This window comes from Schizophyllum commune (genome assembly GCF_000143185.2).
Source record: "Schizophyllum commune H4-8 unplaced genomic scaffold SCHCOscaffold_9, whole genome shotgun sequence".
NCBI classification, from domain to species: Eukaryota; Fungi; Basidiomycota; class Agaricomycetes; order Agaricales; family Schizophyllaceae; genus Schizophyllum; species Schizophyllum commune.
The window spans coordinates 544,182-565,346 of record NW_026089546.1 but is presented as its reverse complement, the minus strand read 5'-3'; the positions used below and the strand labels follow the sequence as shown (position 1 = coordinate 565,346).

At 55.8% G+C, this 21,165-nt stretch overlaps 10 protein-coding genes across 10 annotated transcripts; 4 read left to right on the top strand and 6 right to left on the bottom strand.

The window, feature by feature from the left end:
* Positions 1-82: 82 nt before the first annotated feature.
* On the bottom strand, positions 83-3,288 carry SCHCODRAFT_02511590 (uncharacterized protein; the record flags this gene model as incomplete). The annotated part of the gene is made up of 9 exons (XM_003029197.2): positions 83-397; positions 450-529; positions 601-1,170; positions 1,221-2,433; positions 2,487-2,645; positions 2,695-2,772; positions 2,829-2,870; positions 2,922-2,957; positions 3,007-3,288. 9 exons carry the CDS (start codon positions 3,286-3,288, stop codon positions 83-85), a joined length of 2,775 nt encoding a protein of 924 aa, XP_003029243.1.
* On the bottom strand, positions 3,222-4,738 carry SCHCODRAFT_02633644 (FabD/lysophospholipase-like protein). The gene is made up of 5 exons (XM_050345777.1): positions 4,632-4,738; positions 4,445-4,574; positions 4,260-4,392; positions 4,004-4,213; positions 3,222-3,949 (listed from the first exon to the last, which is right to left on the bottom strand). Exons 1-5 carry the CDS (start codon positions 4,638-4,640, stop codon positions 3,316-3,318), a joined length of 1,116 nt encoding a protein of 371 aa, XP_050198739.1. The 5' UTR covers positions 4,641-4,738; the 3' UTR covers positions 3,222-3,315.
* A 171-nt stretch (positions 4,739-4,909) lies between these two features.
* On the bottom strand, positions 4,910-6,820 carry SCHCODRAFT_02548782 (uncharacterized protein). Its single transcript, XM_003029195.2, has 6 exons — positions 6,455-6,820; positions 6,105-6,389; positions 6,019-6,056; positions 5,649-5,967; positions 5,472-5,594; positions 4,910-5,419 (listed from the first exon to the last, which is right to left on the bottom strand). The coding sequence occupies exons 1-6, from the start codon at positions 6,776-6,778 to the stop codon at positions 5,255-5,257; spliced, it is 1,254 nt and encodes a 417-aa protein (XP_003029241.1). The 5' UTR covers positions 6,779-6,820; the 3' UTR covers positions 4,910-5,254.
* Positions 6,821-6,949: 129 nt separating this feature from the next.
* Positions 6,950-10,856, top strand: SCHCODRAFT_02679837 (uncharacterized protein). The gene is made up of 9 exons (XM_003029597.3): positions 6,950-7,090; positions 7,150-7,263; positions 7,318-7,328; positions 7,384-7,757; positions 7,808-8,350; positions 8,410-8,498; positions 8,732-8,786; positions 8,895-8,907; positions 9,143-10,856. The coding sequence occupies exons 1-9, from the start codon at positions 7,036-7,038 to the stop codon at positions 10,808-10,810; spliced, it is 2,922 nt and encodes a 973-aa protein (XP_003029643.2). The 5' UTR covers positions 6,950-7,035; the 3' UTR covers positions 10,811-10,856.
* A 1,164-nt stretch (positions 10,857-12,020) lies between these two features.
* Positions 12,021-12,903, bottom strand: SCHCODRAFT_02585114 (uncharacterized protein; the record flags this gene model as incomplete). The annotated part of the gene is made up of 5 exons (XM_003029194.2): positions 12,745-12,903; positions 12,570-12,689; positions 12,462-12,519; positions 12,184-12,399; positions 12,021-12,100 (listed from the first exon to the last, which is right to left on the bottom strand). Exons 1-5 carry the CDS (start codon positions 12,796-12,798, stop codon positions 12,021-12,023), a joined length of 528 nt encoding a protein of 175 aa, XP_003029240.1. The 5' UTR covers positions 12,799-12,903.
* Positions 12,904-13,209: 306 nt separating this feature from the next.
* SCHCODRAFT_02633632 (NAD(P)-binding protein) lies at positions 13,210-14,395 on the top strand. Its single transcript, XM_003029595.2, has 3 exons — positions 13,210-13,877; positions 13,932-14,010; positions 14,064-14,395. Exons 1-3 carry the CDS (start codon positions 13,440-13,442, stop codon positions 14,240-14,242), a joined length of 696 nt encoding a protein of 231 aa, XP_003029641.1. The 5' UTR covers positions 13,210-13,439; the 3' UTR covers positions 14,243-14,395.
* Positions 14,396-14,447: 52 nt separating this feature from the next.
* SCHCODRAFT_069382 (kinase-like protein) lies at positions 14,448-15,967 on the top strand. The gene is made up of 2 exons (XM_003029594.1): positions 14,448-14,655; positions 14,708-15,967. The coding sequence occupies exons 1-2, from the start codon at positions 14,502-14,504 to the stop codon at positions 15,775-15,777; spliced, it is 1,224 nt and encodes a 407-aa protein (XP_003029640.1). The 5' UTR covers positions 14,448-14,501; the 3' UTR covers positions 15,778-15,967.
* SCHCODRAFT_02633627 (kinase-like protein) lies at positions 15,695-16,632 on the bottom strand. Its single transcript, XM_003029193.2, has 2 exons — positions 16,047-16,632; positions 15,695-15,781 (listed from the first exon to the last, which is right to left on the bottom strand). The coding sequence occupies exons 1-2, from the start codon at positions 16,599-16,601 to the stop codon at positions 15,767-15,769; spliced, it is 570 nt and encodes a 189-aa protein (XP_003029239.2). The 5' UTR covers positions 16,602-16,632; the 3' UTR covers positions 15,695-15,766.
* A 1,581-nt stretch (positions 16,633-18,213) lies between these two features.
* On the top strand, positions 18,214-18,642 carry SCHCODRAFT_02690942 (uncharacterized protein; the record flags this gene model as incomplete). Its single annotated transcript, XM_003029593.1, has 2 exons — positions 18,214-18,271; positions 18,323-18,642. 2 exons carry the CDS (start codon positions 18,214-18,216, stop codon positions 18,640-18,642), a joined length of 378 nt encoding a protein of 125 aa, XP_003029639.1.
* A 441-nt stretch (positions 18,643-19,083) lies between these two features.
* On the bottom strand, positions 19,084-20,988 carry SCHCODRAFT_02633620 (kinase-like protein). The gene is made up of 3 exons (XM_003029192.2): positions 20,860-20,988; positions 19,989-20,813; positions 19,084-19,937 (listed from the first exon to the last, which is right to left on the bottom strand). The coding sequence occupies exons 1-3, from the start codon at positions 20,932-20,934 to the stop codon at positions 19,167-19,169; spliced, it is 1,671 nt and encodes a 556-aa protein (XP_003029238.1). The 5' UTR covers positions 20,935-20,988; the 3' UTR covers positions 19,084-19,166.
* Between the last annotated feature and the right edge of the window lie 177 nt (positions 20,989-21,165).

Sequence of the window (21,165 nt, the reverse complement as noted above, 5' to 3'; positions counted from 1 at the left end):
GTACATAATAGAGAAAATATGGCCGCCCATAATATCCGTAGCCTTTTGCCATCCGAACCCCGTCTAAAGCAGCTTCTTCCCGCTAGTCTTCCTTGAATGTCGCCCGTGACGGCGATGGTATCGCTTCGGCAAGTACGTCGTCTCCGCATATGACCACGTCAGGACGAGGCGTAGCCACTTCGCCTACCGGCGCGCCGGCTGACACTGGCGAGCTCGACGAGCGTCGATCATCGCTTCGTGTGTCACGACCACGGTCAGGCGACCGACGACGAGGCTCGTCGGCAGGGAGGGTCCCTCGTGAGGAGCGCGATATATCAGCCTCCTCCATGCCACTGTTCTCCTTCGATTCGCGAGGCTCAGTGTTCCAATGTACGGCGCGCGTGTCTGGATCGGGGCCCTACAAGTGGAGGTGAGCACGTATTGACCACGATCATTGGGGTTGGACTGACCGAGGGCGGAGACGTCGACCGAGCTCTTAGAGTATGCTGGCCGTCCAATGGTTCATCCGACAAGCGGATGTTGCCACAATCTAGGGCAGTCGACTCGGAGCTCTGGACAGCCACGCGTCAGCCTCGCTATCTCCTTGTAGATAGCAGTCACTTGCCTGCGTATTGGTGCCACTCGAATCTGTTCGTTGCGATGTCCTCCGCTTCGCGCTCGTCTTGCGTTTGCGGCGCCCGCCGACGTCCTTCTCCGCCTCAAGTCGCGCCTCCAGGGACGCCCTCACGAGCGTCAACTCGTCTAGGCTGAAGACATCCATTGTCCACGCGGGGGCGGTATCTTGTAGTACGGAGATCGCCTTGCCGTGAACGCGCTGCACAAGGTCGTAGATTTCCGGGAAACGGGGATGCCATGCGGCAACACAATCCAAAGGGCCCAGTTTGACGAAACGGCGAGCGAGCATAACTGTGACTTGCGCTGCCCAGAGTACGCGGGCAGCCAACTCGCCCGTATCTTTGTCGGACAGGGAGTCGAGCCAGTCGGCGATCTCGATGCCGATTTCGAGACTGAACAATCTTGGGGATGGGACATCAGCGTCTCGAATGTCGTTCTTGTTCAGATGATCAATGACTTCGTGCGCGAGAGTCAACCACCGGAAGGAGTCGGCGTCCCCAATATCACACAGGCGCAACAGGTCCTGAGCAACATAGAACAGCTGTAAACAGAGATCTAGATAGTGCGTGAATAAATGATTATAACCGTTGGAAAGCGCAGCGAACCCGTGCTCGTTTTTGTACTTGCTAAGTTTTGCAGCGTATCACTCATCAAGAAATCGATCCGGCGGGGGATCTCATCCCCTCCTTCCATCTCGAAAGTATTGAAGATTCGGATGACATGCTCGAGACGCGTCTCGACTCGAGGAACCCCTTGATCAGCGTCCAAGAGGGCGTGCATCATCGCCTCAGAGGTTGCCCGCGAGTAACCTGTGGGGTCGAGTTTAATCTTGACGTCGTCAATCAACCTATCGTCGGGCGAGGTCAACTCGAGTTGCTCGGTGAGATCGCCTCGGAAGCATTGCAAGACGTATTGGGCATTTTCGGCCTTGTGCCGTAGGTGCCATAGGCAGTTCCAGATCCAATCTCGCAAGGACGGGTGCTCGAAGGTGAGTTCGATGAAGCCTAAGCAGCGCGCTAAAGAGACAGGCGCGTTGTCCCATGCGGCAGTGAAGTCTCGCTGGCTTGTCCAATCGAGATCGAACTGTGTCCAGGTCGAAAACACCTGGTAAGGCGAGACGTGCTGGTGCTCATTCGCTTCCTTGCTGCACAGCGAGAGAACATATGCGTACGCCCAGGCGAAGAAATTCAGAATGGTAACCAGGCTGCGCATAAACAACCACGCCTGTGGCGACTTAAATGGCACCTGGTAGATTTTATGGAGGCGGAGGCCGCGGTGATGACGCACATATTGCACGCCCGGGAGAATGGTCGTGATGAGGAAGAAGAGCATAGTAGAGGAACAGAGAATGCTGATGAGCACAGCTACGCCCTTTTGCAGATGCCAGAGCAAATCGATGACACCAGCAAGGAACAGGAAAAGCGCGGTTTGAAGAAGTAGGGGGATGGTCGCTATAACAGCGCCAACGTACCACTCCGTCAGACCATCGTACTTCACCTGCCTGACGGCAAGATTGGTCTGATGTGAGTGGCCCGTGTCACGCAAGAACTCTCGCAGCCATTGCTTGGAGACGATCCCGACCAGAGCCGAAGTCAAGCTGAGAGTGAGACTGCTGAACCAGAACCCATTGATGCGAGTCATAACGTCGGATGGAAGAGGGGTAGACCTGCTGACCGTCTTCACCGCCGTCACGTCGACATGGGACATGAGAGCGAGTATTTGACGAAGATAGTCCGCCGAGATATCGTCCGGCTCGACCATCAGCCACTTGTAAGACTCCATGATGAACGCTGTGAGAACTGCAGAGAACAGACCGGCCTGCAAGAGGCCCTCAGCATGGCGGAGGGTGATTCACGAAAGTGCGGACTCACAAATACCATGAATGATTCAATCTCATCGCGCCAGGATTGGCACTGAGAGTTGTCGTGCTTGTACACAAGTGTAGCGCAGTTCGGAAGGGCAACATCCGCGCCGGGGGGTTTATGCGAGAAATCCTCGCTCTCGGTATGTCGTCGACCGTTGTTATCCGGCTGCCATAAAGTCAGCGTCACGGAAAGACGATGATGGGGTCAGACGCACCGCAGACACGTCCACTCCACATTTTCTCGAGCTGCCAGACTGTTGAGGGCTCGCAGAGAAAGGATCCGTCCTTTGCGCCTGATCGTACGTTGATATCGATGTATTATCGCTGGGTGTGTCGCAGAAACGCTTACTTGTGCTCCTCCGTGAGTGAAGGCCATGGGTTTCCTTCGGGACTACGTGGACATAAGCTTTATATGACAAGCCACGCTTGAAAAAAGACCCACTGGTATCTCAGCCGCCGCGGCGCCATCCGTACGGGCCTACCAGTCAGGATTAGCGCCATCGTTTACGGCGTCCAAGTAATCTCACCGTGGTATCGTTGGCTCGCTGGTGATGGTACACAGGTAAGATAGGCTTCAGGTTGGACTCGACGCGAGGCATGACTGCGTTGATCCTGGGAGGGACGGGGACACGATGGTGGAAGGACGGAGGAGTACCAGGACGTAAGCATGCGTGCGACACATGTTCGTCCTTCCATTGTTGTGATTTGTCAATTACCTCCGCTTCGCCCACGTTGAGATGATAGGGGAATATATCCCACGCTACGCTGAAGATTCCCCTCGTACAACATGCCAAGAGAGCACCAAACATTATGATAATGTACAGATATGCAGGATACTACCAGGCCCGCCGTCGAGCAGACAATTCCGCTTTGCGTGCCGAGATGATCTTCGTCTCCAGCTCCAGCGCCCGCTTATCCACAGCGAGTGAGTAAGGCTTCAAAAACTCCTTGAGGACGGCCACCTGCTCCCATTGTGCCATTTTACCATCAACACACCCTTGGTCGTGAGTGAAGCGGTAGTAGGCGGACGCCAACACAGAGTTCTCCTGTATGAAGGCTTCCGATATGGCGTCGCATCTAACTGCAAGCTCGAGCATGGCAGTCATACATGTCGAAGGAAGCCTAGGTTGGTGCATGATTCCCCGCGGAGGAGATGGATCTATGGTGTTCGCACGTCCGGCGCCCAGGCTGACGAAGTAGGTGACTTGTCGAGAAGGAAAGAGAGACCGTGCCTCGTCGAGGAGGTCGAAGGATGGATTGCAACGAGCGTCTCCCGCGTTGAGATATGTCGACGGTGTGCCGTTGATATCGGAGAGAGTAGGAGGATCGAAAAAGATGGGGTTACCCATGGTCGCGCGTACAGCTTCGACGAAGGTGCACCGGAACGACGGCTCAGCCGGATGAGCGTAGGTGCGTAGCCTCTGTGGATGAAGTAACCCGGATGTATCTTGCTTTTGGACGCAAACAAATCTGCGGGCCATGTTTGTAAGGGGGAAGACAGTGATCGAGGAGTTGAGCACTCACGTATTGCAGCGCGGTCCACGTTCGGCGAGCATCTGCGTATCACTCCCATTTCCAAAGCGATTGCATATCTCCTTGAGGACCTCTTCGAAAGGCGCGTCCCTGAATTTGGCTGCCTTGGTTCGAAGGAAAACTCGCTCGACAACTCGAGTATAGCATTCAATAGCATCGTCCATGCTGAGGCGCAGACGACCCAAGAGGAGAGCTATCAACCTGTGGTCCCATCAGTCATAGACCTCCAGGAAAGAAGTGACCTTACCCGCCAGTGCCACTGCCCGCAATAAGATCGAAGTATTCGCATGGGAGGCCGGGCTGCTGTGATACATGGTCGACTTCGCGCAAGATATGCCGGAGTAGCAGAAGCATTGTAAGTCCTCTAGCCCCGCCATCGTCTGCATGCTCGAGATCAGCCAGCGGTTGCATCCCCCTAACGGCTAACTCAACCGAACGCGAGCAACCTGAGACCAGGTTGTTTCGGTGTCGCAGCAATAGTATTGGATCCTAGGCCAGGTGAGGTATTTCCCTCGTTATAGGTTCTAGTCGTAAAAGAAGAGCTTGGGCCAAAAGCGCGCTGCTCAAATGTCTACCTTGTCAGAAGGCGGAACTCATGGGGGGATCGTGCCATGCTCACTGTAGCCATCCATGTACAAGCTTAAATGTCAGTCCGAGACATATATGGGTATCCAGACTATCCCGCGCCGTGGAGTGCAATGGCCGGGAGTCGTACGTGGACGCGAATGGTGGTTGAGGACAAGATGTTGGAATCGGAGGCATTGATCGATTCGATGACAGTATGCCCCCGCCCTGCTTCCGTTCGGTCCGATCTCCCCGGGAGCTTTGTATCCCAGATGGGGATATGCTTCGAAGGTTGTTTTCGAGGTTGGCGGAAGAGATCCTCGGGCGGGAGAGCGCGGTGATGTGTCGCTTTCATCGAGTAGGAGCCTCAGGTACATTGAAGGAGTGTCACAAGTTACAAGAGATATGCCTCAGATAGATTAGGTATGTCCGTATGTACACTGCCAGTGACGCGAGATAGCCCGCGTCCGAGAAGGTTCTCCGCGGTACAGATAATTACGGGGTATAGGAAGGACAGTCTATGATCTACAAAAGTGTAATTATATCCAAGATAGATCCGATATAGATGAGTAGGTAGGGTCGGAGTATCCACGAGGATGACCGACGTGCATCAGCCATCAACCAACAGCAGCAGACGATCGAACAGTAGCAGTGAACGTCGAGCACCGCTGCACTGCTCTACTCCTCTTCCACTGCTGGCCGAGGCAGCGCTGGCACACCCCGCAGCATGTATCCGACGCGCCGTCGCCAGTGAACAGCGGACAGGTACGCGGAATGGGGCGCGCAATCGCCTTCTTTCTTCAGACGAGATCGGAGCTTCCAAGTCGAAAGCTTGCTGATAATCTGTCACTGTGGTCAGTACTGACGCTGGCGTACAAGGCAAAAGCTGACGTACCTGATTGGAGCGCTCGACGACTTCGTCCATGGTAGGCCGCTTTGCTGGGTCATCCTGTATCATGGCCGCGACGAGGGGCGCCATGAACTCGACGCCGCGCTTCCTGCTGTTGAATTCGCAACCCTACAAGCACTCGTCAGTCCCGTGCACTCCGTCCTGAATCTCCAGATTCCTCACCTCAAGAAACGTCCGCCGCACCATATTACCCAGATAATAAACATCAGTGGGGAAAGGATCGCACGGACCGCTTATGTTCTGGAACTCCGGCACCGTCTTGTCACCACCAAGGATGGGTTCCTCGAGGGGTCGTTCGAAAGGGAGGTCAAAGCGTCGTGATAGGCCGAAGTCGATGAGGTAGTAGGTGACGGGGCGTTCAGTACGCGTGTGCGCTTTTGCCTTGCCCCTGAAGTCGCGGCGGAGTTCGGGGCGTCGTGGATGGTAGGGGTGGTCGTATAACGGCGTCGCGTCCATCATGATGTTCAAGTCGATACAGTCACTGTATGTCTGCATCAGACGGGGGAAGGGGAACGAATGTCAAACGACGCACCGATGCGCAATCCCGTTGCGGTGCATGAATTGAAGACCCTGTCGGACGATTCAGTGGTGGGTTCGAGCAAAGCAAGACGTACTCACCTCGAAGACCTGCCTGAAAAACTCGACTGCCTCGCCTACGGTGTCAAAACGGGGGTTGTCAAACTGCCTGCAGAACGCCATGACGATGATCACGAAATCCTCATGCCCAGGCGGGTGCAGTACATCATACACCGGCACGCAGTGGTTCGTCGGATCCAATCGCAATGGAGGGGACGACAGCAGGGCGGAGATACTGGCCTCATGGGGGTGCAGGGTCTTCGAGATGCACTTGAGCATGACGACCTTGCCATCCGAGATGCGCGTGGCATCCAGCAGGAAGGGATACTGCGTGAGGGAGGGGGACAAGTCAGAAAGCTTGATACGGTGAAATGAGTGATGGGTGCACGCACCCCGATAGGTTCCCCATCCTCGCAGTCGCTCGCGCGCTTCTTGGTCCCTCGCCAAGAGGGGCGCCAGCCAGGCTGGTACCGCGGTCGCAATGCGTATCCCCTTTGCTTTAACCACGGCTGCAGCTCCACCCAGAAGAGCTCCGCATCGGTCAGCACGCCCCGATTCTTCGGCCTCTCCTTGAAGTAGTCCTCCAGCCGGTCGCGACTGACCGCCTGCTCAGACTTCGTGCGGGGTGCGGGGAGGGGGAACTTCTCCTTTTCCATCTCTTGGGTAGAGTTGAGAGTGGGGTTGAAGCTCTCGCGCCGCTTCTCCTCGAGAGACATGGTGGTGGGAAAAGAGGTGCAGTACAGTCGACATGAACGTAGTGAAGAACGATAACATTCGCCAAGTGCGGAAATCTCGGCGTCATGATCCCGGGCCGGCCTTAAAGGCGGGGACGGCGGGCCGATCTGCTTAGGGGCGTGGGAATAGCGCGTCGCGATCGAGACGCGTGCCGCGGGGTTCGGTTCCATATCGCGCTCGACCCGCAAGTTGTCTCCTTCCTCCATCGTCTACTCCCTGGACAGGGATAAGACAGGTTATGTCCTGCAGTATATGCCTCGGAGACTTCAACGAGGCCGTCTCCGTGCCATGCGGTCAGTATTTCACTTACGACGCGACGGGTGGCCCAAACTCACGCTGTATCGTTGGTTAGGGCACGCATTCTGCCTTGAATGCCTCAATAGTCACATTGAGACATCAATGGAGAATGCTGCGGAGGAGACTACGGTAGTTCTTTGTCCTGATTGTCGCGCCCCTTTCAAGACAGGTGTGTTTAGCACATTGCTGTCATCGGGACTGCGCTAACACCTTGTCGCTCTAGTCATGCCCGAAGTAAGATCTACGCTCCCATTGAATACGGATTCCCTCATACGGATTTTGTCTACAGCACAATCTCATTCCCAAGCATCTGCGCCCCTTTGTTCAACCATCCGTTCGCCGCTTGTACCTCAACGCGGCGGAGGACACCGCGAATCGAATCAAGGCCCTCGAGCGGGACAAGCAGCAACTGCTTGCGTCCTGCGAGCGCCATATGGGCGCTGCTGCACGCCACAGGGAAGGCGAACGCGCACAGAGGACCCGGGCCCAGGAGCTTGAAGAGGAGCTTCAGTCGACCAAGGATCGTTTGATGGGCATCATTGAAACATACGACGAGCGCCTCTTCGATATGCAGAGGAAGATTCGGTCGCTGGAAATGACCGTGCAACAGAAGGAGGACGACCTTGCCAGGATGCGGACGACGGTGTACAGTGTACATGCCGAGTAAGCTCAGACGTCGTCAGAGGATGGTACGGGAACTCATAACATTTCAGAGCTAACGAATCCCGCGGGGAGAGGAAGAAGCGCAAGGTGATCTCTCCAGTCGGCAGCGCCATTTCCGAAGATGAGCGAGACGAGCCGCCCGTCCGTCGCGCGCGGAAGTCCCTACCTCGCCGAGCCGCACCCTCTCACTCAATTCAAGTCCAAGATCGTCTGTCTACAGCTTTGGAAGAGTACTACAAGAAGACCCTCTCAAAAGCGACTCCATTCGTCGTCCCCATTGCTCAGCCACCCAGTGCTAGTCGAACCCCGTGCACGCTCGTCCCACCGAACCGACGCAAAAAGATGAAGCAGCAGGAAGGACTGTCCGGAGGGCGCGCCGACGCTAGCACATCGTCCGCCCCTGGCCGATCGGCTGAGGCTGGACCGTCCACGAGTCGTCGAACGGTCTTCATCGTCTCAGACAGCAGCGACGATGAAGCGCCACCCACCTTCGGCCGTACGTCGACACGTCAGGACCACAACCCGTGGCGCGTTGCACCCCCGCTCAATGCCCAACCAAAGCGCCGACGCGTCGAACGCGTGGACGATTCCGAGTAAGTCTGTTCCCGCTTTCGATGCATCGATATGCGGCGCTAACCTGGTTTTTTATCAGCTCCTTCGACTCGGAAAACGACACGGACGACGACCTCTCCGAGATGTACCCTGGGCGGATTCCTATTCTCGTAGCGTCGCCGAACAGGAGTCAGCGTTTCTAGTTTCTCTTGATTCAGACATCTTTTGCATTGCGAATTATCTTGCCGGGGCAGATGGACCTCTATACGCGTCTCCCTCTCAATATGCTCGTCGTGCGTGCCATCTCTTGAATTTACATGGTGCTTTATCTTCTTGACCGTGCCAACACTTCTTGCCCATCACCATTGTCCGACGTTCCGCCTATGCCATCTTGACGACTGTCTATGACCTCTTCGCTACAGCATATATGTACACCATACACCATCGCAGCTTCAACGGCGTCGACCTAGACTCACCGTGACTTGAACCGTGACAATGGCACATGACTTCACGCGTCCCGACGCCACAAATGCCAGTGATGGTTTAATTGAACAACAAGTTGACCCGTGAACAATAAGTGTGCAGTCTTGGCGGGCTCGTGAGTACTCGCAAACCTCGGAACAGTCAGGTCCTAACGCTTGCATGGAACATGCTTGTCGATGCATAGATTCGGAACAAAAGGGCGGACCAGCGGCCCGGGAACACCGCCTCGCTTGAATGCGGCGTCGCGGCTCGCGATCCGATTTCGTTCTTGTCCATTACGATCGCCTCGCCAGCGTAGGCAATCTCCTCCCTCCCCCCAGAGCTGGTCTGTACCAACACCCGCCTGATAGACATCTACTCTCATGCAGAAGCCCGAATTCTTCGAGTATACCACCCGACTCTGCTCCAGTTGTGGCCACAAATTCACCAGCATCTGCGGTGGCCATGGTCTCGCATGCCTCGCTCGCACGCCAGACGAGCGTACCGACAATCACAGCCGCGGATTGCTCCGGAGCCGACTCGCCGAACTGGAGGCTGGCTTACAGGAATGCAACGACGAACTCGCGCGAATCCACGCGACGATGCGCCATTTGCAACTGCATAAAGCCAGCATCCAACACTCCATAACCGACGCGAGAGCGCTCCTTGCACCCGTCCGCACCATGCCTCCGGAGATCCTGCGCGCAGTCGCCGCGTACACGCTCCCGCCTCGCTGGTTCGACGACTCGATCGGCGCGCATGTATGGCCCTTCACCCAGGTGTGCCACACCTGGCGGGAGATCGCGTTCGGGCTGCGCTGGCCTTGGGCAGACTTTCGGTTGCCGTACGTGTGGGGGAATAGGCGACTAAAAGGAGAGGCCTTGGTCGCCGCAGTGATTGCGTATACTAAGCGCTCTGGCCAGCACCCTCTTCGCGTCTGCGTTTGGCCTGCGAAGCCCGAAACATCCTGGGCCTACATGTATGCATGGCTGTGGGATATAATCTGGGCTAACGCAGAACGCTTGCACGCTCTTGACATCGTCAACTCGGCCGTGAACCAGATTCCCTACCCGTCTCTCCCGGCGCTGACCTGGCTAACCATCCGCGGCGATCCAACCTCTGACTTCCAAGACGAAGTAGCACTCCCCGAAACCAAACTTGTCCCGAACCTTCGCTCGCTGCAACTTTCCTTCGTCGGAACCGCCGCCTCTCATGGATTCGAATGGTCTATGCTGCATGCGCTCGATGTCAATTGCGCAAACCTCGAAGACCTTCACGTACTCTCTATGTGTTCGAACCTCGTCAAACTCCGCATGCGTTCGGGACCTGGTGTCCTTCCATCGAATCCCATCCATTTGCCGTTGCTCAAGCGACTCTGCATTGGTTACGCGGCAGTAGAACTATGTCCCTTTATCAGGGCACCTCGTCTAACGCACTTCATACTCGATGCGACGCGGGAGACGTCGAGAGGGACGATGTTCTACCTCGAAGAGCAGAACTTGCTTGGGCGCTATGCTTTCCTTCTTAAAGGTCTCTTGGCCCCCGTCGAAACACTCGTGCTCCGAAACATGCACAGCTACAGCGCGGACACCCTTTACGGGATACTGTTGCTGCCGTGCAGGCTGCGTGAATTCTACTTCATCTCAGGGGCACTCGAGCCCCGCAGAGGTCCTGGATCCATCGCATCCATCCAATGGAGCTCGCCACCCGACCACATCCATTACGAACTAGCTCAAAAGCTCGTCCTGGACGAATCCTGTCCTGCGCTGGTAGATCTGGAGTTGGTGGTGTTCTACAACCAATGTGGACCGACGAAGGGGAACGATCTGGAAGAAGAGGCGGAGCTGGTGCAAGATATATGGCAGACTCGGGGTCCTTCTCAAGACAGCGGGGCGCTTCGGTCTCACCTTCGGCTCCTAGTACCGATGGTTTCGACAGACGAACTGGTGGGCTCGGAAGACTTATTTGGATACAGTAACAAGGGAAAATGCATGCCCGGGGACTGGGATACTTTGCAGTGGATCTTCGCTTTAGACTAGCATGACAATATATCAGAAGCCATCACAATGGCATACTCGTCACCGTAACCATGCGAAATTAACTTCCTCAGACGAGCCAGCGTCGAACCAAGGGAGTTTGACGTGATTTACGGTGATATGAATATGATTGTGAACTTGAACCGTGACACGATGTCCCGTGATTCGATTTTGTCAGCGTCACGAAGCCTTTCCTAGGCTACCTCCAGCCACATCGCTCTGGTCAGCGGGCTGCGCCTAATACGAATGCGACGGCACCTACAGCACTAAGTCTGACTCGCTACCACGAATCCAAGCTGCTTCAGAACAACATCTCGAAGCGTGATATGAACGATCATAGTGCCCTGCGACTCGGACATATCTCACAACCCTGCCTACTTCTGCAACGCAGCGATGCGCTCTTCGACAGGCGTATGGCTAGTATACACCTTGAGGCGTGTGAATTGGCTCTCTTTTCACTTGAGCGTCACCCCTCTGGGGAAGCACGCAACCGCGATGACGGGGAGATCGCCCTTGACGTGGTACGTGGCCGTCGCCTTTGCGAGTATCTCGCCGCGTACGACCTCTGACGAGCCTCATTAGCGATATTCTCACGAGTGCACGGAGACGCTCCTGCCAACGCTCAACGCCGGCCTGTCCAGTCTACCAGATGCATCGACTTCAGGCACGCAAAGGTCGGAGTCATCGTCTACAACGTCGGGGTCAGCACCAACAGAAAAAAGCGGCTAGGTGCATACCAAGAGGGTTATTATACGACTGGCAAGGTCCGGCGCATCTGAGAATTGGATGGTTGCGTCCGGTAGCCAGCTCGTGTCAGGCTACTTGCGCGTGCCCAGATATTCCATGATGGCGAAGAACTTTGATACAATTCGTGAGCATTGCGCTGCTGCGACTCGGCGCAAACGAACGCACTTTACGGAACCAAGCGAGGCCTTTTGCTTGTAGCTCATTTGATGAGGCTGACATGGTCGTCCGTTGTAGGCGTGGCCGTGCCCAACATTGATGCTCAGACGCTGAACTTCGCCTTTCCGCATCTCAGTCAGCCACTTCTCCTCCAAAACGGACGGATTTCTAGACGGGCACTTGACTTGTCTGCATCGCTCTGACATCGTGCACTTCGACGCCCTGCAGGTGAGTGCCCTACCAAGCCACACAAGCTGTGATGCATCCTCGCTATACTGACTAACCCTGAGAATAGTTACCTACATCTCAGTCACCCGCTCTCGCTGAGCATGTCCGACGACGGAAGCGTTCCTCGAATGTGCGAAAAGTGCGTTCCCAAATCAGACGGGCCTGCAAGATCCCAATTTTCCAACCGTCTAGTGATTATGTTTCTGCGAATATGAACCAGATCCCCGCTCAATTGCTCGCTGCACCTGCGTTCTTCATTGCCACCGCTATCCGCTCCTGCAGGGGTGTCGGATTCAGGTAGACCTCAAACCTCGACATCTTGTCGAACCCTCCATCCACCGTCAGCTCTGTCGGGAAGAAGCACACAGCGAACCCCGGGATGGTGATATCCTTGCGTTCCGGGTCGCCCTTCGCGCGGTACGAGATAGTCGCTCTCAAGTATATCTTGTTGCTGATGACATCTAGCAGACACGAAAAAACGATGAGTGAAGCGAGATACGGCAGAGAATGACGAGGCGCCCACCCAGGCTAACGATCGAGTGCTTCATGTGCTCGAGATGGGGGAACTGCGACTTGAAGAACTGGACGAAGTGGTGAGTGCGGCATTCATGATACAATCGAGATGATTTACCTCTACGATGGCGTCTCGCCCGGCGACCTCTGGCGCATTGGAAAACTGCAGCACGCCGTCGAATGTCCAGAAGGAGTCTACCCATGGCTCCGCGACCATGTTGTCGCTAGTAGCATGAAACTAGGTACGCTTCAGCCCCCTTCATCCTACGTGGCACCACGAAGACCAGACGTACCCTCTTCATCCACTCGGTAGCTTTCTGCTGAAGAGTCTCGTAGTTTGACGACATTGCGATTCGTGTCTGAGGTGGAGAGTGCTGTATTGTACTTCCCCCTTCATCCCCCGAGCTTTATATACCTTGCTCTCGGAATGCAGTGGCTACGACTTTGGCGTGCTCTGCCTTCATCGTGAAAAGAACGCATTTTGGACGTTTAGTCATGCCGACTCGGCGGCGTGCTGACGGAGCTCGGATGTAAGTCCAAAAGGGGGATTCTTTGTCTCCGTTCGGAGATCCGGCATCTGCCGATATCTGGTACCGACCACGCTTTCTCAGCACAACCGCAGAGCTTCCATCCACAACTTTCAAGTGTGATATGAGCCGCAACGGCAGTTTTCTTGGCAGTTCTCAAAAGCCTGCAAAACTATTGAGTCCGCCTCGTTTTGAACATCTGTCACGCGTACGCTGTCACACTTTCGCTCTCTTCCCCAACGACGACTCGTCTTCGAAGGACGTTGACGGACTGCCGGCTACTGGATGTACTTCCCTAACGCACTCGTGGCAAAGCTCTGGATGAGACCGGGTCGCTCTACGCCCTCTCCGGACCTGCTGATGGTGCTCGTACTCTGAACCGGACCGATGAATCAATCAGCAGAAGCGACGATGGTTCTCTCTTGCTTTCCGACATCAGGTCGGATTCTGCTTGATTCGCTATGCCTGTTGCTCTGGTTGTCGGCGCCTCTCGAGGTATAGGCCTCGCACTCGTGCAGGAGCTACTCTCGCGAGAGGACACCACCGTTTTCGCAACTGTGCGCAGCGCACCTCCTCCAGAGCTTGTCGAGTCCGGCGCAAAGATCCTGACGCTTGATCTCACCGACGATGCCTTCATCGCTGGTGCAGCCGCTCAGGTGCCCGCACTGGACATCCTGATCGTCAGCGGGGCCATGGGCGAGGACGACAAGCTGCAGACGACGTCGCCGGAGCGGCTACTGGAGTACCTCGACACAAACGTCGTTGGCGTGCATAGGACTATGCGGGCATTCTTGCCAGCTTTGAGGAAAGGGACTGCGCCTCAGAAGAAGGTCGTCTTCATCTCGTCTGCTTGCGGGTCGCTCGAAATAGAGGTCAATCAGACGCTTGGGTTCAGAGGAGTGAGTCGCATCCCTGCTCGTGTTTAGATCGTGAAGAATACTGACACGCTGAAGCCGTACGCGGTGTCCAAAGCCGCGTTGAACATGCTCACAGTACAATATCACAATGAGCTCGTCAACGAGGGCAAGGAAGGTGTGTTCATACTTCTATCGTGCGCTTGCGCGCAGAAGGTTGACTCTGTCCAGATTTCATCGTGATCCCTCTTGATCCTGGCTGGGTAGACACCTACATGGGTAGACTGTCCGGAGACGGCGGCATGCCTCCAGCTCATTGCGCCAAAGGTATCGCAGATATAGTCTGGGGTCTGAAGCCTGAGGATAGCGCGAAGTTCTTGAGGTGGAACGGGGAGAAGGTGCCTTGGTAAATCCCATGCTTGAACCACCTGTCCATAGTCTGAATAGTCCTCGAACACGACCGATGTACATTCTATCTGCAGTACAGACTGGCAAGTGTAATTATCTTACATCGCTGCGGAACGCCGCTCAATGGTCAGCTGAATGTTGGCGAAGAGGTCCCGTGGTCAATTGTGCTCGATCCGGAAGCGCGGACGCGTCCCTTCGCGACTTGTCCTCAACTACCATCTTCCCTCCTGTGCACGTTCGTCCGAAGCGTCAGACTGCGCGATGAACAATGTCTCCGCACCTCGCATGCCCCCTAGTCGAACGATATCATTGGCGTCGTCGCTGTCAGGCGATGCTGGCCATACTGCACCAGTCCAAGGACCCAGACTCCAGGTGAAGCGCGTAACGCTCACGTCGAAGAAGAACTGGTGGATGGGTGCGATCACCTCTCACGTACCCGCGGAACTATGTTGATACTTGAAAACTAGTGGAGATGGACGATGAGGAGGAACCGCCGCCAAACCAATCGACGCGAACTTTTGCTTCTGACGAGACAGTCGATGTGCTTGCGCCATATCACCATCGCGCGGTCACCCCCACACCACACCGACAAGAGGAATCACCCGAGCGAGCACCGTCTCCCTTCTACCGTCCACCACGCCACCCATCGTCGATTTTCTCATTCCCTACCCCTACCGCATATGCTGCCCCGCCCAACTCCACCGCTGGCCTTGCCACCTTCGCGCATGGATCGGCATCAGAACTCTTCAAGTGCGTTGTTAAGAAGCCCGACATCGTCCAGCTCGAAGTGAACGGCGAGATGCAGTCGAACGCGTCCGACGTGACCGTCCAATTCCTCGCCGAGCTGCGCGTGTACACCACATTGCCCACCCATCCCAACATCTGCGCCTTCCTCGGATGCCTCGAGAACGTCGGCATGGTCCTCGAGTACATCGACGGGCTGACGCTGTATGACGTCGTCGCGGCCCGTCCGCCGCTGAGCGAGGCGCAGAAGATTGACTACCACAACCAGCTCCTCCGCGGCCTGACGCACCTGCACGAGTACGGGCTCAGCCACGGCGACCTCTCGCTGCTCAACGTGCAGGTCACGCGTGCCACGAACACCATCAAGCTCCTCGACTTTGGCCGGTCCGTCTCCTCTGCGTCCACTCTAAGGCCGCCCGACGATGAGCCGGTGGACCCTTTCGTGGCGCTCTCGCAGCGACAATCGCCGCATGCGCCGCTCTCTGCCGCGATGCCCAAGGTCGAGCAGATACACCCGGGTACACGGCCCTTCTCGGCGCCCGAGATCCTGCGCGGGGAGTGCACAGACGCGCTGCTGGCGGACGCGTACAGCTTCGGCATGATCCTCGTCTGCCTCGACCGCTGCGAGAGCGTCGACGTGAAGCCTTGGGACCAGCGGAAGGACTTGTTGCCCAAGAACTTCTTCGAGGGCTGCGCCGTGTTTGAGGAGCGCGCCAGGGAATACCTCAGGAAGTGGAACATGGACCGAAGACGGCTGGTGAAGGAGGACATTATGGACGTCCTCATGGGTTAAAAAAGTACGTCGTGATATCGACCGCATCCTTGTATACCCTTTTGTACTTGTGCCCTGCTGTTTGCTCTGTATTCGTATCCTTGTTCTTACGCTACGCACATTGTACATTATACCGACACGAACCCCACTCAGTCTCTGTACTCCTACCATACCCTCGTCGCGAGCGATGAATCCGCCTTCTGGGACACTCCCTTGCTCTCCTCACTCGCACACTCCTCGAGTATGTTCAGCAAGTGTGGAACATCGCTGACCTCGTTGTACTTCGCCAGAGCCACAGAAGCGCCAGGGCGTTTGTAAAAGGCACCCTCGAACTCCTTCGGGTAGAAGCCCGCGAACTCCCAGTCGATAATGGCGTTGATCTTGAGCGTCTCTGGGTCGACGATGATATTGTGCTGCGACATGTCGTTGTGGCAAAGGACGAGCTCGTACGGCACGTCGGGCCTGAACGCGACCTTCTCGTACTTGGGCAAGACGCAGGCAAGGCGGTAGGGGAGACAAGCGACGCCGCAAAATCCGCCCATGGCGGTTCTCTTGACGCTCTGCAGCGTTCGGATGTGGGCCTCCACCTCCTTCATGACGACCGCCTTCGCGTCGTCCGGCAAGTCTGCCATGCTGACCCCCGGAACTTCGTCCTCGATGAGGTACGTGCGCCCCCCATCGTCGAAGGAGCAAACGACGTTGGGGACGGGGATGTCAGTGTGCGCCCGAACGTATGCAATCGCAGCTGCTTCGTTGCGAACATGGACAGCAACGTCGTAAGTGGGGGGAATAATTCGTCCGCCATCTCGCATGGCCCATTCGACGTCGGAGAGGCTGCGCTTCATGAAGCGCTTGACGCCGTCCTGGCCTACGAGCTTGTAGTACTTCTTTTCGAAAGTGATGTACTCGCAGCCGGGATCTTTGACTCGCTGTTTAGCAGACGATGAGCCTCAAGCGTAACTTCGAGGACAGAAGAGCGCGGCACATACTAGCGGGTTGTGCTCCGGGGGAGTCCTTGGAACGGGCGGTGTGTCGACGAAGGATTGCTCAGCCATTGAAAGGGGGGTAAGGAGAGTTATCAGTGGGGTCTACGACGCGTCTCCTGGGTGGGAAAAGGCAACATCGCCACTGATATATGGTATCGACGTTTAAGCGCTGGGGCGTGACACGGCGTGACTGTTCGTTTCGGGGCTCAGTAAATATGCGCAAATATCCCATTGTTCTAGCCGTGACGCTGCCGTTCAGTCGACTCGATAACTTTGACGATCACAAGATATCCCACTGTGCTGTCACACAACATCTGTTTCTCTGCGCTAGCTATGGCCCTTTTCATTGTAGGCTGAATAACATGGGCATTTCCCAGAGGATTACCAGCAGGTTCACAGTGGGCCCATGAACCGCACACCCCACATGCCCACCTCCTGATCCGTTCTACTCGCTACAACTCTAATTCTCCAGCGCGTCAATGGAGTAATCCATTCTCAGGTCAGACCTGACCGTCGAGACTGCAGAGAAGGTCCTTCCCCGCGACACCTACATCAGCGCCCACTTGGGGTTTCTACTCTCGACAGGCAACAGCTCCACCTCTTCTGCATGCGGCGCGTTTTTAACATTCAGGCTGTGGCGTGTATAGCTATCCACAACTCCGCGTATCTCTGTCATTGACCAGGGTCCTCGTTCAATTGGCTTTCCTCTGTAAGTGATCAGATAGGCGCTGACTGTGCTAATCATCTGATTGTCTCTAGCATCTAAATCGCGCACCCTTGATGGACAACTCTGTCTCCAGAACCTTGATTTGGGTTGCGGCTCCGATGAAGACTCAGACAGTGATCTGCGTGGTAATCGTTAGCTCTTCGAATGAACGTCACGGTCAGCAACTTCACAGGCGGTCTCGAAAGCCATTCACGTTCACTAGTGTCATATCGAGCAGCCTCATAGGTGTCAAGGCATCGAAAGCGCTTTGGCACATTGGTGGGCGGACTGTGAGCTGCGTCTCAATTGACTTGAACCCGATAGGCGCTGCGATGAACGCACCTGGCCGACTTCCATTCGTTCGGCTCCGACGGTGCAAGGAGGTGTTCAAGATCTTCCCGTCCACTACGCTTCCCAATAGATAGTAAAGTCATCGAGCAGTGGCTTTGCATCTCAATGGCGCAGACATGCTCCCTAACGAGGGCTTCATGGGCGCTGGGGCCCATTCGAAGTGTGATGCGTTGCGACCTTCATGGTCCGACCTGGACTTCCGAGTCCGCGACACTGACATTTTATTGTATGGACAGCACCCGCCTGCGTGGCGTGAGTGATGAAGTTGACTCACGACCTCTCTCTCGCTGAAGGATTAGACGCGCACTTGCGCTCGAACACTGCATTTTCGACTGATATAAAGGCCAGTGATTGCGACCGGATCCTGCAGCTTTTCGTCCAGATTCTCCATCTACCCTACCGACGCTCTTCGCTATGTGCTTCAACATCGCCAACCTCGCTCGCCTTCAGGCCGCTCGCGCCTCACGTCGTGGTGAGTGCATCCATGACATGGTCCTGTTCGACGGCTCACGCATCTCTATAGATCATGGCATGCTCCTTTTCCCCGGCATCGGGGGCGCCTTTGCTCCCGCCGTCCCCGATGGCAACTTGGCCACGGCTGAGGTCGGCTATGTCGCTAACGCCTTCGCTGGCACTGGTGCCGACTTCATCGCCGATGGCGGCTTCGTCAACGACGTGTTTCTCGCCGGCAACACGATATTCCCCACTGTCGGAGGTGGGACGCAACGCCCCTCTCCCTCTGACGCGGCGCTCGTGAGGTGCCCCAATTGCGGGGATTGGATCTCCATCACGCAGCCGTACTCCAACTGCCCGAACTGCTCTGGCGAGTCGACGAAGAAGTAAAGTGCGTGCTGTATGTCTAGCAGCGCGCACTCCCACTGACGACGAAGGTGTAGTCTGGAATGCCTGAGTACTTTGTGGCAACGCCCTCGATGACTTCGTTGCCTGGAGTCTAGAAGTTTTCCCTGTCTGCGACCTTGTTTTTGTATGTGTTCGTTGTATCGAGAGGGTTTTCGAACCGTTCTTTCTTGCGGGAGCCTTGCCAAAAAAGGCTTACACTCGAGAATCTCTTCGGATGTGTCGTCTCGTAGTGTATCGCGTTGTTCTGTATGAATAAATTGTGGGCCTAGTGCTATGAGTTTGCCGTGTTGTGAAGCCTTCATTGCGACGCAGAGACCGGTCTTTCTCCAGTCGTGTATCTACCTGTCCGCTGTTGGGCACACCTCTTCGCCTGTCACGGCAGTCACTTCAGCTCGTGCTCTGCCTTGAAAAAAGAAAACGAGCAAGAAGACAAGGAAAAGGTTAAAGCAAAAACTCGGATACACATCGTGATACCACTCGGGCCAATACCTAAACCGCTTGAATACCTACACCGCTCTCATCGCCTTCTCCATATCCGCCTGCATGGAAATACCCCTGCTCTCCTCGCTCGCGCACGTCTCGACAATCTCGAGCAACTTCGGCACGTCACTGACCTCGTCGTACTCCTTCAAAGCCATACAAGGTCCACTTCGCCTGTAAAAAGCGCCCTCAAACTCCTTCGGGTAAAAGCCCGCGAACTCCCAATCGAGGATGGCGGTGATCTTGAGCGTCTCCGGGTCGACTAGAATGTTGTGCTGCGCCAAGTCGTTGTGGCAGAAGACAAGGTCGTAGGGCACGTCAGGCTTGAACGTGACTTTCCCGAAATTTCGGGGCAAGACTGCCCAGAGACGATATGGGAGGCAAGCGGAGCCGCAAAACCCGCCCATGGTGGTACTGTGAAGGCTTTGGAGCGTCCTGACATGACCCTCCAGCTCCTGCATGACGATGACTTTCGCATCATCCGGAAGATCCTTCATAGCAACGCCCGGGACCTCGTCCTCAATGAGATAGGTACGCCCACCGTCGTCGAAGGAACAGACGACGTTGGGAACAGGGATATCGGTGTGGGCCCGGACGAATGCGATTGCGGCAGCCTCATTGCGAAGGTGAGAAGCGATGTCGTAGGCGGGAGGGATGGGCAAGCCGGTGAAGGAGCTGATAACCCACTCCGCTTCGGTCAAGCCGCGCTTCATGAAGCGCTTTTTGCCGTCTTGACCGACGAGACGGTAGTATTTCTTGTCAAAAGTAATGTAGGTGCACCCAGGATCCATGACGCGCTATATGATTTAGAGTGAGCGGTCAGGATAAGCGTGGTGTATAGCACATACCAATGGATTGCGGTCTGGCGGGTGTTTTTGCAGGGGGTAGGACGTCGCAGAAAGAGGCAGAGTCTCCACAGCAGTAGCTGGTGAAGCCTTCGTAGAGATAACCTGACTCGCATCGCCCCTGCACTCCTCGAGGATTTTCAGCAAATCGGGAACGTCGCTGATCTCGTTGTACTTGCTCAACGCGTCCGAGGGACCCGGCCGCTTATGGAACCAGCCCTCGAACTCCACGGGATAAAACCCCGCAAACTCCCAGTCAAGGATGGCGTTGATCTTCAGCGTCTCCGGATCCACGATAACATTGTGCTGCGACAAGTCGTTGTGGCAAAGAACCAGCTCGTATGGGACGTCTGACTTGAAGACGATCTTCTCCGAGCCCTCGGGAAGCGCCTTCGCGAGACGGTAAGGCAGGCAGGGTACGCCGCAAAAACCGCCCATTGTCGTAGCCCTGATGCTATGAATCGTGCGCATATGCGCCTCGACCTCCGCGATGACGGTGGGCTTCACCTCCTCAGGCAGATCGACCATTTGCACCCCGGGCACCTCGTCCTCGATGATATACGTCCTGCCGCCATCGTCGAACGAGCACACGACGTTCGGAACGGGAACATTGGTGCTGGCGCGCACGAACGCGATGGCGGCTACCTCGTTGCGGATATGGGCAGCGACGTCGCAACTGGGGTGCACGATGCTCTTGTCGGAGACCCTAACCACCCACTCGGCCTCAGTGAGGCTGCGTTTGAGGAAGCGCTTGACGCCGTCCTGACCAACGAGGTCGAAGTATTTCTTGTCCGCGGTGATACCAATGCAGCCCGGTTCTCTCGTTCGCTGTGTTCAGGTCAATCACAGGCCAAAGAATAAATGTACCACATACCATAGGGTTCAACTCAATCGGACGAGGTGGGAGGAGCGGCGCGCTCGACGGCGGATTTGGGGATGGCTCAGTCATATTGTCAAGAAGGGGGGAAGACAGGAGGATCGATTTCGGCTGTCAGTGTTTTTGGGGGTGACCTGCAGCCGATGAATGTGGCGTAAATGGAGGCGTGGCCAGTTTCGCGGAGATCCAAGTCCCAGTAGAAGACCAAGGGCGATCAAACCCCGCTTGCGTTGAGCGCCGAGTGACCGTGACAATGGTCTGTCACAAGCGGAGCATATCCAGATACTGAGATAGGCAGGCAAA

Excerpts from the sequence above, each read along its gene's own strand:
- SCHCODRAFT_02633627 (XM_003029193.2), bottom strand. The coding sequence starts at position 16,601 with ATGAAGCGCAGCCTCTCCGACGTCGAATGGGCCATGCGAGATGGCGGA.
- SCHCODRAFT_02633620 (XM_003029192.2), bottom strand. The coding sequence starts at position 20,934 with ATGACTGAGCCATCCCCAAATCCGCCGTCGAGCGCGCCGCTCCTCCCA. Across the intron at positions 20,814-20,859 it reads CGATTGAGTTGAACCCTATG|CGAACGAGAGAACCGGGCTG; the intron begins GTATGTGGTACA and ends ACCTGAACACAG. Across the intron at positions 19,938-19,988 it reads CGCCAGACCGCAATCCATTG|CGCGTCATGGATCCTGGGTG; the intron begins GTATGTGCTATA and ends TAAATCATATAG.
- SCHCODRAFT_069382 (XM_003029594.1), top strand. The coding sequence starts at position 14,502 with ATGAACAATGTCTCCGCACCTCGCATGCCCCCTAGTCGAACGATATCA. Across the intron at positions 14,656-14,707 it reads GAAGAAGAACTGGTGGATGG|TGGAGATGGACGATGAGGAG; the intron begins GTGCGATCACCT and ends CTTGAAAACTAG.
- SCHCODRAFT_02633644 (XM_050345777.1), bottom strand. Across the intron at positions 4,214-4,259 it reads GCGGGCAGTGGCACTGGCGG|GTTGATAGCTCTCCTCTTGG; the intron begins GTAAGGTCACTT and ends ATGGGACCACAG. Across the intron at positions 3,950-4,003 it reads CGTGGACCGCGCTGCAATAC|ATTTGTTTGCGTCCAAAAGC; the intron begins GTGAGTGCTCAA and ends CATGGCCCGCAG.
- SCHCODRAFT_02679837 (XM_003029597.3), top strand. The coding sequence starts at position 7,036 with ATGTCCTGCAGTATATGCCTCGGAGACTTCAACGAGGCCGTCTCCGTG. Across the intron at positions 7,758-7,807 it reads GTGTACAGTGTACATGCCGA|AGCTAACGAATCCCGCGGGG; the intron begins GTAAGCTCAGAC and ends ATAACATTTCAG. Across the intron at positions 8,351-8,409 it reads GAACGCGTGGACGATTCCGA|CTCCTTCGACTCGGAAAACG; the intron begins GTAAGTCTGTTC and ends GTTTTTTATCAG.
- SCHCODRAFT_02633632 (XM_003029595.2), top strand. The coding sequence starts at position 13,440 with ATGCCTGTTGCTCTGGTTGTCGGCGCCTCTCGAGGTATAGGCCTCGCA. Across the intron at positions 13,878-13,931 it reads AGACGCTTGGGTTCAGAGGA|CCGTACGCGGTGTCCAAAGC; the intron begins GTGAGTCGCATC and ends GACACGCTGAAG. Across the intron at positions 14,011-14,063 it reads CGTCAACGAGGGCAAGGAAG|ATTTCATCGTGATCCCTCTT; the intron begins GTGTGTTCATAC and ends GACTCTGTCCAG.
- SCHCODRAFT_02548782 (XM_003029195.2), bottom strand. The coding sequence starts at position 6,778 with ATGTCTCTCGAGGAGAAGCGGCGCGAGAGCTTCAACCCCACTCTCAAC. Across the intron at positions 5,968-6,018 it reads CGCAACGGGATTGCGCATCG|TGACTGTATCGACTTGAACA; the intron begins GTGCGTCGTTTG and ends GCAGACATACAG. Across the intron at positions 5,420-5,471 it reads TCGTCGAGCGCTCCAATCAG|ATTATCAGCAAGCTTTCGAC; the intron begins GTACGTCAGCTT and ends CCACAGTGACAG.